Source organism: Ixodes scapularis, unplaced genomic scaffold (assembly GCF_016920785.2).
Source record: "Ixodes scapularis isolate PalLabHiFi unplaced genomic scaffold, ASM1692078v2 ptg002746l_1__unscaffolded, whole genome shotgun sequence".
Taxonomy (NCBI): domain Eukaryota; kingdom Metazoa; phylum Arthropoda; class Arachnida; order Ixodida; family Ixodidae; genus Ixodes; species Ixodes scapularis.
Window position 1 is genome coordinate 373,542 of NW_024610268.1, and position 17,653 is coordinate 391,194.

Below are 17,653 nucleotides of genomic sequence, written 5' to 3' on the forward strand. Positions count from 1 at the left end.
TGATGCAGTAATAAGCTTCCTGTAAGGAATCTTCAGCAGGGAAGGTTACCCGGAAGTTCTGGTATTGGACCAGGGTTTACAATTCATGTCTTTAGAATTTAAGACATTCCTTCCAGACAGAGGCATCACTCACGCAACACAACATCGTCCATCTATCCACAGGCAAATGGACAGGTGGAGCGTTTTAACAGAGTGCTCAAAGATTACATCCAAAGCATTTTGTTGGAGAAGGGCGACATATAGGTTGACCTGGTGCACTTCCTGGGGATCTACCACTCCACACCTCAAGCAACAACTAATCTGTCCCCGTCAGTGCTGTTACACGGACGACCAATGCGCACGAGACTCGACATCATGGGACTACCCCATCCAGGCATTACACAAAATGCTAGGGAGGCGATAAAGGACCTTCGTTGCAGGGTGGAAAGATACCAAAGCAACTTCAAAAAATATGCTGACAAGCACAGGGCGGTCAAGACTGAATTTCAGGGGAGGAGACTGCATGCGCGTCCGACTGCCAGGACATACAACAAAGGGCACTCCATCGTTTAGTGCCCCAGTCAGAATAGAAAAAGCACTCAGACCCGGAATGTTTCTAATAGAAGACGGACACTGTTGGAACTCCTCAAAGTTAACTAGAACGGTTGCTCCAACAGATCTCGGCACAGCAGTAGAGGTACCAACTACCGAATCCTTCATCAGGTCCAGACCCAAGAGGAATGCACGGCCTCCTGATTGTTACTCTCCATAACAGTCTTTTTACTAGTGGGGGAGTATGTCATGTTGGCCGAAGAAGTGGGAACGGGAGCTGACGGGGAAAGGAAAAGGAAGAAGAGAATAGAATAAAGATGGGCGTCACGCACAGTGACTAGCTACAGTACATGCCTGTCTGTTTTCTCTACAATACGGCATTGAGCTTCTCGGCGTTGCCGCTATGTGGCGTCGATTTCGCTGGAGTTGCCAATACAGCTGGGTCTGGTCAAGAAGATAAACTGGCCAGCAGCTCTAGCATGTGAGTTAGAGCAACACTTCCCATGCATGTTAAGCCTGGGCTTAATCACGTTCAACCTTGTTCGGAAGTGGTATAACAAGGAACGTGTTCTCGGTACGTTCCGTAATTACGCATTTAGCAGCGAGCTGCTTCGAGCTGCAAGCAATTAGGGCGCCCGATCGCATGCCTTCTCGTACAGACAGAAACTGTACCCCCAGCTGTCCGTCCTTGAAACCAACTACTGGTGTCAGTTTCATTTTCTCCATGAGAACAAGGTGTTCAACATGAGACCTAGTGCTTGATGGCTTAAATACAGCGAGTGCCTGTACAATGCCAAATGAACCATCACTCAGTTGAGCAACGCAGTTGGCTCTTTTTGGCATTGGGTAGGTCTCGGAGTGCCACAGGATGCCATTGCACTGAAACCTGTGATAATAGACAATGCTTAATGGTAGCGCATTCAGGGCCCTCTCGAGTGCCACCTCGAACCGGATGTCTTGAGCACCTGAGCTCTGCCTAGTGTAAACAACTACATCGCCCGGAATCTGGGTGCCTGTGCGCCCGATGGTCTTCCGTCCCATCATTTCTTCAAAAAACTCTGCTGCCTGCGGGAGGTTCATGCTGCTTACCCACGGGGCCAGCTCCTGCCATCGGATGAACGTCCTTGCGATTTGCTGGCCCACGCACTGTGTGCCTGCAAAGTAGCTCAAAAGCACTGCATTCCTTCCTTCAAATGGAAAGCAAGAAGTAGCCCACAGGGGTCCCCATGCTATCACAGCATCTGACAGATGGAGAAGTTGATGCACATTGTACGACATATGCTGAATGCCGTACAATCTCTCCATCTGCAGCACAAACTTTGAAAGCAGTGCTCGAGCTTCACAGATGTCCGTGAATGACACTTGCTGTTTTAGCAGCAAGTATGTGCCATAGGCCAACAGTGCGAAGTGCTGGAAGTACTGCGGCGGCAGCACCGGCTTCAGAACCACATAACCATAAAACAAAAGGAGTGCCCTAAATTCTGAAGCCTTCCAGAAGGCACGTTCCTCAAACCTCCTGGGTGTGCGCGTGATTTCTGTGGGTGGTAGGATGCCCAGGAGAATACCGTTCATGACCCCTAGCTTGGTCCCTACATACCAAGGCTGGTCGTGATTCTCTGTGTCCAGCCACAGCTTTAGGAGCTGCCGCATCACACCCAGACAAACACAGTGCTGATAGTCAGGGATGAACCCATCAATAGGGTTGAACCGAGGAAGTTTCATGATTAGTGAGGGACCCTTGACACCGTTGACTGGTGCTCCAGGAGTTCCCTCCTCTGCCTCAAGTGTGTGGGCTTCTTCCGAACGCTGCTCAGGTGCAGGGTCCAGGTACGGGTAATGAGAGCCTCCTGGGTGGTAGCACCACCCACATCCGAAGTACCCATTGAACTGCTTGCAGTTCTTCACTGCCGATCTTGCAACGGCGTCTACAGAGCAGACGACAGCGAATACACGTGTGTTGACTGTTTTTCCGTCTCTAATGCAGGGAAACCCTAATGCTAGCTCCTGAAGCTCTCTTGTAAATGGCTCTAGCAGAGCACTCATATTTGGTTTGGTGTGTCCAAACCAAATGGCTGGCATCAGCATGTTTGCTTTCCGCATGCTTGGATCAAGTTGGATAATTTGGCATTGTATCGGCCAGATGTCATATGTGGACTTCTCGAACACCCTTATGCCGTCTGTGTTCCAGAGAAGCGATAAGTCGTTCTCTGAGAAGTCCTCACACAGCCTCACATGCTCTAGACCATGAGCTATGTCTGACAGCAAAGGCCCAACGCTTGTTGCTGGGACCCACTTGAGATTTGGCTGACTGAGAATTCGCTGGAGCTGTTCTTTCAGTGGTATTACCAAAAAGAACGGACAAGAATCTACATCAATTTCTGCCCCACAATTCTCACAGTGGGAGATATCAAGTGAAGCTCCTAAATAATCTTTACAGACTAAACAGTAATAATGTTTGTCCGCTTCAGCTGTATGGGCACCCAAAGCCTTCATCAAGAGGTACTTTGATTGTGGTACCCTTCCAGGCGCAATGATGTTCAACATCCTCAGAAGGTCCGCTGTTGATTTATCGCCATCTTTGTGACGTAGAGTATATGACATCACAAGGGCAGCTAATTCAGATGTGTCATCAGACTCGTCTTGGCTAGCTGCAGATCCCTGTAAACAAGAAAACAAATCCTTTAATCGCGCAGCACAGCATTGTCATCACAGTGCACTGAGCGTATTTACTTGAGTAATAGCCACACTTTTTACAAACAAAGCCTTCACATCTTTACCCTAGAGACAAGCTAGGATAACCAATCACTGTGATAAACAGAAGGAGCCTAGCGAATGTCACGGGAGAGATTGTCTCCATCTGATGATATTTGTGCTGAGACAGCATGCATGATTTTTTACAAATCCAACATTCAGATGCAAATCACATTTTTGCGAAAAATTGCTTTCTCGACTTTGTTATTCGCTGTTTGTTCTGCAAAGCGTGATGATTGGCTGAATGGGGCCCTGCAAGAAAGATGCACGAGCTTCTTTCATAAGCAGTGTTTATTTTACACAAGTAAATATGATAATGATATTCTTTATTGCTAGAACCACCAGGAGCAACTGAAGTGTGCGACCACCACCAATAATGCGGTTCCTTAAAGCATGTTTATTTGCATGGACACAATCGCAGACACAGTGCAGTTTCTCACGTCTGCTGTGGACGCTCGCAACTGGGTTTGCAAATGGATGTAAGGCTCACCTGTGCGTCTCCGCTGGAGGTGCCGCCGTCGCTCGGTGACACGCGCAGTGCGCTTGGCTGCTGCAAGCCCTGCAAGGAATTCGGAAGTTTTGTAGAATAACCAAACAATACAAGGGTGACAAGACTAAAACCACCCCTATTAATGTTTGGGGTTCCTTAAAGAATATTGATTCGTATGAACACATTCGCAGACACAGTGCACTTTTTCACGTTGTCTGCTATGGTCGCTCGCAACTGGGTTTGCAAATGGATGTAAGGCTCACCTGTGCGTCCCCGCTGGAGGTGCCGCCGTCGCTCGGTGACACGCGCAGTGCGCTTGGCTGCTGCAAGCCCTGCAAGGAATTCAGAAGTTTTGTAGAATAACCAAACAATACAAGAGTGACAAGACTGTAATACCACCCCTATTAATGTTTGGGGTTCCTTAGAAAATATTTATTCGTATGAACACATTCGCAGACACAATGCAGTCTCTCACATTGTCTGCTACGGTCGCTCGCAACTGGGTTTGCAAATGGATGTAAGGCTCACCTGTGCGTCCCCGCTGGAGGTGCCGCCGTCGCTGGGTGACACGCGCAGTGCGCTTAGCTGCTGCAAGCCCTGCAAGGAATTCGGAAGTTTTGTAGAATAACCAAACAATACAAGAGTGACAAGACTGTAAAACCACCCCTAATAATATTTGGGGTTCTTTAGAGAATATTGATTCGTATGAACACATTCGCAGACACAGTGCAGTTTCTCACATTGTCTGCTACGGTCGCTCGCAACTGGGTTTGCAAATGGATGTAAGGCTCACCTGTGCGTCTCCACAGGAGGTGCCGCCGTCGCTGGGTGACACACGCAGTGCGCTTGGCTGCTGCAAGCCCTGCAAGGAATTCGGAAGTTTTGTAGAATAACCAAACAAGACAAGAGTGACAAGACTGTAATACCACCCCTATTAATGTTTGGGGTTCCTTAGAGAATATTTATTCGTATGAATTCACATTCACAGACACTTCTCACGTTGTCTGCTACGGTCACTCGAAACTGGGTTTTGCAAATGGATGTAAGGCTCACCTGTGCGTCTCCGCTGGAGGTGCCGCCGTCGCTCGGTGACACGCGCAGTGCGCTTGGCTGCTGCAAGCCCTGCAAGGAATTCGGAAGTTTTGTAAAATAACCAAACAATACAAGAGTGACAAGACTGTAATACCACCCCTATTAATGTTTGGGGTTCCTTAGAGAATATTGATTCGTATGAACACATTCGCAGACACAGTGCAGTTTCTCACATTGTCTGCTACGGTCGCTCGCAACTGGGTTTGCATGTGGATGTAAGGCTCACCTGTGCGTCCCCGCTGGAGGTGCCACCGTCGCTGGGTGACACGCGCAGTGCGCTTGGCTGCTGCAAGCCCTGCAAGGAATTCGGAAGTTTTGTAGAATAACCAAACAATACAAGAGTGACAAGACTGTAAAACCACCCCTATTAATGTTTGGGGTTCCTTAGAGAATATTTATTTGTATGAACTCCCATTCACAGACACTTCTCACATTGTCTGCTACGGTCACTCGCAACTGGGTTTGCAAATGGATGTAAGGCTCACCTGTGCGTCTCCACAGGAGGTGCCGCCGTCGCTGGGTGACACACGCAGTGCACTTGGCTGCTGCAAGCCCTGCAAGGAATTCGGAGGTTTTGTAGAATAACCAAACAATACAAGAGTGACAAGTCTGTAATACCACCCCTATTATTGTTTGGGGTTCCTTAGAGAATATTTATTCGTATGAATTCACATTCACAGACACTTCTCACAATGTCTGCTACGGTCACTCGCAACTGGGTTTGCAAATGGATGTAAGGCTCACCTGTGCGTCTCCGCTGGAGGTGCCGCCGTCGCTTGGTGACACGCGCAGTGCGCTTGGCTGCTGCAAGCCCTGCAAGGAATTGGAAAGTTTGTTAGAATCCCCAAACAATACAAGAACGACGAAACTGTGAAACCACCCCTGTTAATCTTTGAGGCTCCTTAGAGCATGTTCATTCGTTTGAACACATTCACACACAGTGCAGTTTTTCACGTTGTCTGCTATGGTCGCACGCAACTGGGTTTCCAAATGGATGTAACGCTCACCTGTGCGTTTCCGCTGGAGGTGCCGCCGTCGCTTGGTGACACACGCTGTGCACTTGGCTGCTGCAAGCCCTGCAAGGAATTCGGAAGTTTTGTAGAATAACCAAACAATACAAGCGTGACAAGACTGTAAAACCACCCCTAATAATATTTGGGGTTCTTTAGAGAATATTTATTCGTATGAAACCATTTGCAGACACAATGCAGTTTCTCACGTTGTCTGCTATGGTCACTCGCAACTGGGTTTCCAAATGGATGTAAGGCTCACCTGTGCATCTCCGCTGGAGGTGCCGCCGTCGCTTGGTGACACACGCAGTGCACTTGGCTGCTGCAAGCCCTGGAAGAAATTGGAAAGTTTGTTAGAATCCCCAAACAATACAAGAACGACGAAACTGTGAAACCACCCCTGTTAATCTTTGAGGCTCCTTAGAGCATGTTCATTCGTTTGAACACATTCACACACAGTGCAGTTTTTCACGTTGTCTGCTATGGTCGCTCGCAACTGGATTTCCAAATGGATGTAACGCTCACCTGTGCGTCTCTGCTGGAGGTGCCGCCGTCGCTCGGTGGCACATGCAGTGTGCTTGGCTGCTGCAAGCCCTGCAAGGAATTTGGAAGTTTTGTAGAATAACCAAACAATACAAGAGTGACAAGACTGTAAAACCACCCCTAGTAATATTTGGGGTTCTTTAGAGAATATTTATTCGTATGAAAACATTTGCAGACACAGTGCAGTTTCTCACGTTGTCTGCTATGGTCGCTTGCAACTGGATTTCCAGATGGATGTAACGCTCACCTGTGCGTCTCCGCTGGAGGTGCCGCCGTCGCTTGGTGACACACGCAGTGCACTTGGCTGCTGCAAGCCCTGCAAGGAATTGGGAAGTTTTGTAGAATGACCAAACAATACAAGAGTGACAAGACTGTAAAACCACCCCTAATAATATTTGGGGTTCTTTAGAGAATATTTATTCGTATGAAAACATTTGCAGACACAGTGCAGTTTCTCACGTTGTCTGCTATGGTCACTCGCAACTGGGTTTCCAAATGGATGTAAGGCTCACCTGTGCATCTCCGCTGGAGGTGCCACCGTCGCTTGGTGACACACGCAGTGCACTTGGCTGCTGCAAGCCCTGGAAGAAATTGGAAAGTTTGTTAGAATCCCCAAACAATACAAGAACGACGAAACTGTGAAACCACCCCTGTTAATCTTTGAGGCTCCTTAGAGCATGTTCATTCGTTTGAACACATTCACACACAGTGCAGTTTTTCACGTTGTCTGCTATGGTCGCTCGCAACTGGACTTCCAAATGGATGTAACGCTCACCTGTGCGTCTCTGCTGGAGGTGCCGCCGTCGCTCGGTGGCACATGCAGTGTGCTTGGCTGCTGCAAGCCCTGCAAGGAATTTGGAAGTTTTGTAGAATAACCAAACAATACAAGAGTGACAAGACTGTAAAACCACCCCTAGTAATATTTGGGGTTCTTTAGAGAATATTTATTCGTATGAAAACATTTGCAGACACAGTGCAGTTTCTCACGTTGTCTGCTATGGTCGCTTGCAACTGGATTTCCAAATGGATGTAACGCTCACCTGTGCGTCTCCGCTGGAGGTGCCGCCGTCGCTTGGTGACACACGCAGTGCACTTGGCTGCTGCAAGCCCTGCAAGGAATTGGGAAGTTTTGTAGAATAACCAAACAATACAAGAGTGACAAGACTGTAAAACCACCCCTAATAATATTTGGGGTTCTTTAGAGAATATTTATTCGTATGAAAACATTTGCGGACACAGTGCAGTTTTTACGTTGTCTGCTATGGTCGCTCGCAACTGGGTTTCCAAATGGATGTAAGGCTCACCTGTGCATCTCCGCTGGAGGTGCCGCCATCGCTTGGTGACACATGCAGTGCACTTGGCTGCTGCAAGTCCTGGAAGAAATTGGAAAGTTTGTTAGAATCTCCAAACAATACAAGAACGACGAAACTGTGAAACCACCCCTGTTAATCTTTGAGGCTCCTTAGAGCATGTTCATTCGTTTGAACACATTCACACACAGTGCAGGTTTTCACGTTGTCTGCTATGGTCGCTCGCAACTGGGTTTCCAAATGGATGTAACGCTCACCTGTGCGTCTCCGCTGGAGGTGCCGCCGTCACTCGATGGCACATGCAGTGTGCTTGGCTGCTGCAAGCCCAGCAAGGAATTGGGAAGTTTGTTAGAATCCCTAAACAATACGCCTCGCAAGTGGGCTCATTTTCGTCTTTTGCGCATGAGAAAGCAAGTAGCGGTGACGTCAGAACGCCGAGCCCTGATTGGCTGATCGCGACCCCCTATCTCAGTGTCGTCTGCTCTCAACATCGTCTGCGACTGTCTTACCTTTCCTGCGACTTTCAGAAGTGTAGGTCTTTATGAGCGCGAGCTCGACTTCGCCTTTCAGAGAGGACAGACGAAATAACTCGAGCGGTACATTGTTTTTGTCTAACAACTAGCAGACGCACATCAAGGAGGGAAGTCAAAGGACTCACTGGCGAGGTGTTCCGAGGCGCCGAGGTTTGTTTGCGAAGAACCGAGTGTTCTTTGCTCGGTGCGTGTCCGTGAGCATGTCCGCAAGTTCCCTCCCAAATACTTTTTCCCTTCTTTCGTGTGCGGCGAGACCCTTTATTCTTTAACGGCGTCGGCGGGTTGGCGCAGTTAACGTCGTCTGCTTTACGTCTGCTAGTCAAAGCGATGGCTTCTTTACCTTTCCTGCGTCTGTCGGAGATTCATCGCTTTTTCACCGGCGAGAGTCACCGTTGCCTCCGGAAACAAGGAGATAACAAGAGGAAGAAATAGACCTTTTAATGTAACATTGAGGTCAGCGATCAAAGTATAATACGGGAAGGGTTCACAAGGGTCACGCGGGCATATTCCATTCAGCACGCCAGCCGGTCGTGGGCAGACAATCGCGGAGTGCCTCCTAGGCCTAACTGCCCAGCTCGCTTGGTCGCGTTCGGTGGAATCGTGGCCGTTGGAGCTTTTCACAAGTGTTTGTGGATCCAGCGTTCTTGTTCGTCGTTGTCTGTGTGAAGTACTTTTTACTTTTTTTCTTGCTGCTTGAAGTCTGGACGCATGAGAAGCGCACGTAGAAAAATAAACGTCCGTGGGTCGTCGCGACCACGGTGCTGTCGGCCATGCTAATTTGATCATAAGAAGCGCTTAAGACAGCTTCGGAGCTGTCGTAGGACTTCGTCGTAACCTGCGCAAAACTTACGAAAATTTTGTTTCGTAAATATGAATTTGTTCTTAAGTTTTGTCTTACGCACATTTTTGGCGTAAGATCGTTTCGTGAACCTGGCCTCTGCACTTCCGAAAGTCGCAGGAAAGGTGAGACTGGCGCAGACGACGTTGTGAGCAGACGACGTTGCAAAGGAGCAGACAATGCTCAGATAGGGGGGTCACGATCAGCCAGTCAGGGCTCGGCGTTCTGACGTCACCGCTACCCCTGCGCAAGAAGCAGACGAACTTGCCCTTCGCATACAAGAGCGACGAAACTGTAAAAGCACCCCTGTTAATGTTTGGGGTTCCTTAGAGAATTCTTATTCATATGAACACATTCGCAGACACAGTGCAATTTCTCACGTTGTCTGTCGTGGTCACTCAGCAATGTCAACCTGCAGTTTGGGGTAATGCATGCACCCCCCTCACTCCTTGCATCAGACATGTTTTTTGAAGCACCACTATTTGTGGACGCTGCGGCAGCATTCTGAACTGCTATCGCGAGACGCTTTCGCACCACGGAAAAAGGTTTGTGCTTCGAACAGCAAGTCTAGCCAAACAGGGTGTGGGGGATAACCCTCTCCGCAGGAGTTCTGCAACGAAGTTGATCAAGTAATGTTGACAGTAGGTTGATTTGTGACACCGCCTATGGCCGAGGCTACCGGGCGCCCTGTGGCACTTCCAGCTAGCCTCATAGGTGTTTTCACGCCTCACTGGAGAGGCCGTAAGAGAGAGAGAGAGCGCACATTAAGTCCGGCCATAGTCATGCTGACTTGACAATCAGTCAACCTGCAGTTTGGTAATGGATGCGAGGCTCCCCTGTGAATCTGGAGTGTGTCCAATGGACATTCCTTCATTGCCGTCCGACGCAGGTATTGCACTTGGCTTTTTGCAGACATTCGGCAACAGGTTAGTCATCTGCTGATGCATTACTGGTTTACACAAGCTGATTATGCCATAATGACAATATTTGCATGCACACCAGTTATTCTGACCAATACACAACTAAATCAATTCATATACATGCCAGAAAGCAAACAGCACATTCGTCGTTATATGTGATATGAAAGAAAATTATACTATATTTTGATTCTTAATGCACACACACCCGCACACATGTTTTCGAAGTTTGTTGCACGATTACAGAATACATAATATATAATTTATTTTGGCTCAGGAGAGCCGAGGTGCCGCAGAAAGGCAGGTGGCCCATATCATAATAAACATAGAGTTATTACAATAAACGCTAAAGGCTCAGCTGGCGCTAGTGTCTACAGGACTTCCGGTTGCAAATTGAAGCAGACAGTATGCAGTCTAAATTTACAGCCTCCCTGTGTATTCCTATGGGAAAACGCACGTTAATATTGTCTCTTCGCCGGAAAATAACATGAATAACTTTTGTCATTTTGGTTGTACCGGATAGCAGGCACGTAGCCGGGGGGGGGGGGGGGGGCATAGTGCCCGGCTCCCCCCCCCCCCCCCCCAAAATTGTCCATTTTGCTGGGACCTCTTCCTCTCCCCCCTCCCCCTCATACAGCATTTTGTAGTATTTGATTTTGTCATAGGCAGGCCCCAAGGAGGGGGGGGGCGACCCCCCCCCCCCCCCTCCCCGAAACAACATCCTGGCTACGTGCCTGCCGGATAGTATGTACATTTCGACAAAAACCCCGAGACTGGGACAAAAAGGGACGGACACGCACAAAGTCTCAATTTGAGACTGTGTTTGTCCGTCCCTTTTTGTCCCAGTCTCGGGGTTTTTGTCGAAATGTTTAACCACCGCCAGCTCGTTTGCGCCCTTATCTTTTGTTCACTAGTATGTACCTTTATTGGCATTCTGAAAGTGTAACTGTTAGTGACAGCATTTTTCTTTACTACTGAACGATGTTAAACTTTGCTCTATTTCAGGCCCAAACCTCTGTTTCAAGGAAGGTATGTGAAAACGAGGGACGATTCTAAGCAAACTAATGGTCGAAAGGAATGTAGAGTGCGTTCAAGGTTTGCTAGCATTTCGGTGGTACTTATATATTGCTAATATGCCCGTCCTGTCATTGGATGAAAATGACTCCGTCATGCATCTTTACGATCGTTTAAAAAAACATTTGAATGCAAAAAAAAAAAAAGCATGTGAGCTACAAAAGGTGTGTCTTTATTATTTCCTAGGTCGGGCAGTTTTTATCGGGCACTTGCTCTCTGGCTCCCCCTATTTGCAAAGAATTGGAGCAGGCGGGTGATGATATTTGAACCCAGAACGAGCATCTTCGCACATATTCACGAGCAGAAAGACAAAGCAGCACTTATTTATTTCATTTTGCGTTATTTGCGTTAACAGTCTCCGACAGTGCACATAAATACATGTACGAAGCGGTTTTAACACCGTTTTTCACGCCACGAATTTCAAATAAAAATGCTGTAACTGACCAATTATTTCATCTGCGTGACTGAGAAATGTTCCAATGAGTCTAGTACGTAGAAATTGTTCGTGATATTTGCTCTTATAATCGAGTGCAGAGAGAAAAAGCACTCGCTTTTTTTCATAAAAACGCATTACCAGAAGTCAAGTTCTGGCTGCTTGCTGTCTGCTTCAAAATGCAACAGCACACTAGCGCCACCTGAGCCTCTAGCGTTTATTGTAATAACTCTATGATAATAAAGTCCCTCGAACGAAAAAAATATCCAGGGACGTTGTATCTAGAGCACTATATAGCTCCTTCGGAGCAGACGGAGCAGAGTTACACTGTAGCAGAGTACCGCAGAGCTCTGGAGTAGCGCAATCTAGAACGCCGTCTCTCGGCGACTAGCGGCGAACGCCCGGGGGTTCCAACTCTGGCCACAAATGCATGGGGAACGGGAGTAAATCGCTGCTTCCTGATAATTTTGGCGATCTATGGAACGACAATAGTTTTTGACATAATAAGGGAATATTTTACAATAATTTGAGCTAAGTTGTGCGCCACGAATTAACTTTTTTTTTTTTTTTTTTTTAATTGCCTGAGCAGCATCATGCAGCAGACGACGCGGCGACGTCCCACCATTCACGTGACCCGCTCCGGCCAATCCATAAAGTCCATCTCCGCTGCGTAAAACAATCGTCTGCTTCACACGCCATTGCTTTGAAAATTGCCTTCGCAAAATTTTCACACGCATCCAATATTATTAAAACTTTTAATAAAGTGTTTATTGTTTTACCAACATCACGACAGACTAGTTTTGAAAAGTGTGAACTCAGCGTTTATTTTTTAATCAGCCGTGTTGAGTCGATCTCCATGTATTCTCCCATAGGGCGGGCGCCTCTTGGAACCCTGAGTACCACGTGACTCGCGCCGCGCTGCTCTGTCGGCCATGTTGTCGGCGAAACACGCGGATCAGAGGGTTGCGCTACTCTGCTCTGTAGGAGCTATATAGTGCTCTAGTTGTATCTAGAGCACTATATAGCTCCTACGGAGCAGAGTAGCGCAATCCTTTGAACCCTTTGAACCCCGTGTTTTGCCGACAACATGGCCGACAGAGCGGCTCGGCGCGAGTCACGTGGTACTCAGGGTTCCAGGAGGCGGCCCGCCCTACGGGAGAATACATGGAGATCGATACAACACGGCTGATTAAAAAATGAACGGCGAGTTCACACTTTTCAAAACTAGTCTGCCGTGAAGTTAGTAAAGCACTAAACACTTTATCAAAGTTTTAATAATATCGGATGCGTGTGCAAATTTTGAGAAGGCAATTTCCAAGGCAATGGCGTTTGAAGCAGACGATTTTTGCTGGCAGCGGAGATGGGCTTTTCGGGTTGGCCGGAGCGGGTCACGTGAATGGTGTGACGTCGCCGTGTCGTCTGCTGCAAGATGCCGCTCAAGCAATTTTTTAAAAAAGGTCAGGTCTTTGCGGGGCACAAAACGTAGCGCAAATTATTCTAAAATGTTCCATTATTATGTCAAAAACAATTGCCACTTCGTACATCCCCACAATACTAAAAAAAACAGCGATTGTATCACGTTTTCCATGCATTTCTGACCGCAGTTGGAACCTCCGGGCGTTCGCCGCTAGTCGCCGAGAGACGGCGTTCTAGATTGCGCTACTCTGCTCCGAAGGAGCTATATAGTGCTCTAGTTGTATCATAAAAGCTGCGGCGCCCATCAAGCTCGTTGGCGGCGCCGCGTCTAATAATAATAATAATAAAAAAATACGATATATATATAGTATATATATATATATATATATATATATATATATATATTCTTTTTTTTTTTTTTTTTTTTTTTTTTTTTTTTTATAGGAGAGTTGTGAACTTGTAATTACCTGAGCAGCGCAGTTGGGGTGGTTATTTCTTGTGCGAGAAGCTTCAGATCTTCTCCTTCTGGCCGTTCTCGGTGGTAGCGGCACATCTTCTTCGAGGTAGCGCTTGTATTTGGAAGGCATCGGCGTCTGCCGCTAAAAGCGCGCGTCCGTTGCGAAATGCGTTCGTTGTTCGTTGAACGCGTGATTCACTTGCATTGCGAATTGTGATCGCAGAGGACAAGTGCGCATTTGATGCACGGAAAAGAGCAACGCGTTATGATTGGCAGTCCGTTTTGCGTTTAGTCACAGGGCACGATCTAACGACGCGTTTTCAAAGACGAAGAAGCACCGATGCTCTGTGGAGCTTGCTACTAAGACGGGTGACGGGACAACACATCTGTCAACTTTCAACAAACAAATGATTTATTGCCGGACGCTTCGCCTTCGGAACTCCACTATAGGAGAGGGAAATTTAAAAGGAGGGAGAAGGCGAAGGGGGGGGGGGGGGGGGCAGGACAAGGCTCCGGGGGAAAAACTGGGGGAAAGGAAACCGCTCCCGTTCCCACGCGCTTATACTCGGCAGCCGTAGAAACTGCATCAGGGGCGTCCTTGGGCCAAGTTGGCGACAAACAGCCAGAACATAACACCGCCGCGCACGAAAGCAGGCTTGGTCGGGTATTGACCTAATCCGGTAATGCACGCGGGCGCCGCGCCTCCAGGTGCAACCGTGAAAGACGGAGACACTCCAAGGGTTGTTGTTTTCATGTCGTCTGCCTTTAGTGAGTTCTGCCTCAAGCTAGCTGATTGTTCCACGGGAAGCTCTACCGGAATGACCTCGTAGCTGGGCGCCTGTTCCCATTGTCGCCTCGTCGTCAGCGCATAGCCTTTGCAAAGCCGGACTACCCCGGGCACAAACCCAGGCGCGGATAATCCGCTTCCAGCTGCAATTGTACGAGCGACGATACTTGTTCACGTAACCTGTCGCGTCCTTCTGACCTTCCACGCCACAGAGACCTCCTGTTTGTTGAAAACGATTTGCTTGTCAGGCGTGTCAGGCGCCGGCGAGGATTGCGAGTTACCCTTGGTAGATCCTTTTGTTGGACCAGGCGTCAGCGGCGAATTATACTTCGTTTCATCTTCCATTAAGCCAATATATATATATATATATATATATATATATATATATATATATATATATATATATATATATATATATTATTTTTTTTTTCTTTTCAGTAGCGTAGCACTAGCACTGCAACGTGACACGCAGTCGTCCGGATGATCTCATCGTCGTGGCTGAGACTTGAACCCTTGACTTTCAGTGTCCGGTGCACTCACTCAGCGTACTCTCCGAACGTCGCGGGAATAAAGAGGGGCCAGTCATAACAAGCTCAACTTGCCAAAGAAAAAAAAAAAAAAAAAGAGGAGAGTTTGTTATAAACGACCGTCTAGGCCGAAGCAAACCACACATGTTTCGTCATGAACACCTTAGATGCTGACACTCGCTTATTCGACCCTGCACAGACTGTTTCTGAAATTCAACGCTGCCGTTCCATCCAGCGCGTCGGTGGAACGTCTTTTTAGCTTGGCTTGGGACGTCTTTAGGAGGAAAAGGGGAAAACTCTCCTATCAAGAACTTTGAGAGTCAATTGCTTCTGCGAGCGAATAAACTATTTTGGTGAACACGCAAGCATTAGGCTCGCAGGGTTTTTCACGGATCAAAACTGCTGTTCATTTTGCTACCACAAAAATATAAAAAAGTAACTTCGAAAGTAACTTCAAAGTAACTCGCTACTTTTTACAGTAGTTTGTAGTTTACTCAATTACTATTACAAATGCGTAATTTTTACTCTACTCCAATTACTTTTGGCGTCGATACTCAGTAACTTAACTTAATTACCTTTTTTTGAGTAATTTGTACATATCTGGTTGGCAGGACTTTGTGCGGGTGGAGGAGATGAGACTTTTTGCGATGCCTGCTTTTAGTGTCTTTGAGTATAGTGACTTGAAAACGGCAGCACCGGCTTCTGTGACCGCTGCTGGAAGCGCCAGCAAGTGCCTCCCTGGGTGGCTACGAGGCGTACATCCAGGAACTGGAGACCCTCCGACGAGGGGTCCTCCCCGGCGAAGCTCAGGCCGTTTGCGTTGTCTGTGAAGGCCTTCTGGATGGTGACGGTGGGCACGCCAGAGTCGTGGAGCACCAGATAATCGTCCACATATCTGTACACCTGGGTTTCTGGGGCGACGCTGTCCAGTTGCTCCTTGACGGCCTGATCCACGAAGGACAGGTAGACCTCGCTTAGCGCAGGTGCCAGGCAGGACCCGATGCAGACGCCCGATTTTTGTAGGTATATCTTTCCGTCATGCTCCACCATGGTCGATCGAAGGTATACTCTGAATAATTGCAAGAACGCGCTGAGGGTGATGCCGGAAGGATTTTGGAATTTGGCGATGCCCTGTGGAGTGAGGGCTTTTTCTACCGCAACCAGGAGAATGTTGAAGTCGAGGCTGTAGTACATGTCGGTGATGTCTAGGGAGAAGAATGTGGTACCTGGGCCTGATGTGTGAAGAAGCTGGAGAGCTGGGAGGAGTTCCTCAGAGCTGCCTACGCGGAAAGGCTGGTCCAGAGGGACGGCTGCGAGGTGCTTCTGCAGGTAGAGAGCCAGAGGCTTCTGCCAGCATCGATTTTCTGATATGATGCTCCTCAGCGGGATCTCCGGCTCAGGGATTTCCCTAGACCCCCCCTCGTAAGACGACCCCACCCCCCTAGTTTTTTCTGGACACCCCCCCTTGAATCTAAAAATAAAAAAATAAAATAAAATTTTTTTTTTCAGATTTACGGGTATGAGCATTTGGTTAATAGACGTCTGTAATTTAGCTAGTGGACTAAAAAAGAAACAGTTTTATATTTTATCTAGCCTCACCTCGCATCGCCTCCCCCCCCCCCCCGAGCCACTGGGGAAACCCCTGCTCCGGCTTGTGTGTCTTGGCGGTGAAAAACACTTTTAGGTACTGGTTTGCAGGGGCCGACACTCTCGTGAGAAGCGACGAAAGGTTGTTCGACCTGCAGATGTCTTTGACTTCCGATCGGAGGGTGCCGGACGGCCTTTTCTTAACGAGGACGAAGTTTTTCTTGATGACGAGTTCAACCCTCTCACCGAAGTTAGACTCGTTCATGACCACAAACACTCCTGTATTGCCTGCCTCCAAAAGCTTCAGGTCAGACCCCCTGAACTCATTCACCACTTGTGGAAAATCTGGTTTGGTTGGGTGGTTTGCTCCATGCATGCACACCAAACGGGAACCAACACCGAGGAACTCTTGTCGGGCAGGCTCCAGAATTCTTGACGCGATCTGGTGTACCGCTGCGAGCTGATCCACTCTTGACGGTGTGACAGAAGGAGCAAATTTGGGTCCCTTTGAGAGCAGTGCCTCGGCTTGCGGTAAAAGGTTCGAGCCCGAGAGATTTAGCGGTGGCTGAAGCTTGGGCCACTGGTTCGCTCGTTTTTCTGTGGAAGCAGTTGCAATTACGACCTTCCAAGATGAATCAAGAAGGTCTTGCCCGGACTTGGTTAGAAATATGTACGAAGGGTGAACTGTAAAGCGGGCACCGAAGATGCCCGTCATGAGACCGGGAAGTAATTTCTGCATGACAAGAATTTCCTGCGAGAGCTCAATGCGTGCTATCTGCATGACTCTGTAGTTGGCAGTCCAGCTGGCAGAGTTGAATCCTAATACGTGGTGGACGGCGGGATGAGGGATGGGCTTCCTGAGGTAGAGTACAAAGGATCGCAGGCGCAGGCGGAGGAGATACAGTCTCAAGATGAAGATGGCGGCACGGAGAAGGGGCCTGGCTGGAAACCCGAAGGTCCGATGCGTGGCGGTTGTGGACGTGACAAACACATAGATTTACACAAGCCCCCTGCCCCCCTTCTCCCAAGACACCCCCAAAGTGTGCCCCCCCCCCCCCCCCCCCTAAAAATTTGGGCCACCCCAGGTTTAAAATTCCTGATAAACCCCTGTCCGGAAGTGAGAAAGCTGTGTGTATGCATAAGGCGTGTATTTGGTGCGCACCTCGGAGGGTTCTGCCGGTTGGGCACTATCAACACCATCATAGGCGTAGACTTCGGCGGGAAAGGGGGGGGGGGGGGGGGGGCAGAGCCCTCCCCCACCTCCCCCCTTGGGCCCGGGCTATGATCCTTACCAATCGATGTCTACGTGCCATGTAATGAGCTTCTATAGTAGCGGCATGTAAACAAAATAACGCCC

At 48.4% G+C, this 17,653-nt stretch overlaps 2 protein-coding genes and 1 long non-coding RNA gene across 3 annotated transcripts; all 3 read right to left on the bottom strand.

Moving 5' to 3' along the window:
* Positions 1 to 715: 715 nt before the first annotated feature.
* LOC120848781 lies at positions 716 to 6,144 on the bottom strand. The gene is made up of 11 exons (XM_042288396.1): positions 6,137 to 6,144; positions 5,872 to 5,940; positions 5,609 to 5,677; positions 5,350 to 5,473; positions 5,091 to 5,159; positions 4,826 to 4,894; positions 4,566 to 4,634; positions 4,301 to 4,369; positions 4,036 to 4,104; positions 3,773 to 3,841; positions 716 to 3,189 (listed from the first exon to the last, which is right to left on the bottom strand). Exons 1-11 carry the CDS (start codon positions 6,142 to 6,144, stop codon positions 1,054 to 1,056), a joined length of 2,820 nt encoding a protein of 939 aa, XP_042144330.1. The 3' UTR covers positions 716 to 1,053.
* An 18-nt stretch (positions 6,145 to 6,162) lies between these two features.
* On the bottom strand, positions 6,163 to 6,735 carry LOC121834671. The gene is made up of 3 exons (XR_006077311.1): positions 6,665 to 6,735; positions 6,400 to 6,468; positions 6,163 to 6,205 (listed from the first exon to the last, which is right to left on the bottom strand). It is a non-coding gene; the product is annotated as an uncharacterized LOC121834671 (long non-coding RNA).
* A 9,634-nt stretch (positions 6,736 to 16,369) lies between these two features.
* Positions 16,370 to 17,284, bottom strand: LOC121834672 (the record flags this gene model as incomplete). Its single annotated transcript, XM_042288397.1, has 1 exon — positions 16,370 to 17,284. A coding segment is annotated over one exon (915 nt), but the record flags the coding sequence as incomplete, so codon positions are not given.
* Between the last annotated feature and the right edge of the window lie 369 nt (positions 17,285 to 17,653).

What these genes read in the sequence shown, in the direction of transcription:
- LOC120848781 (XM_042288396.1), bottom strand. An exon ending in CCTCCAGCGGAGACGCACAG is followed by an intron (nt 5,474 to 5,608) that starts GTGAGCCTTACA and finishes GTGGTATTACAG; the next exon opens with ACTTGTCACTCTTGTATTGT. An exon ending in CCTCCAGCGGAGACGCACAG is followed by an intron (nt 4,635 to 4,825) that starts GTGAGCCTTACA and finishes AATTCCTTGCAG; the next exon opens with GGCTTGCAGCAGCCAAGCGC.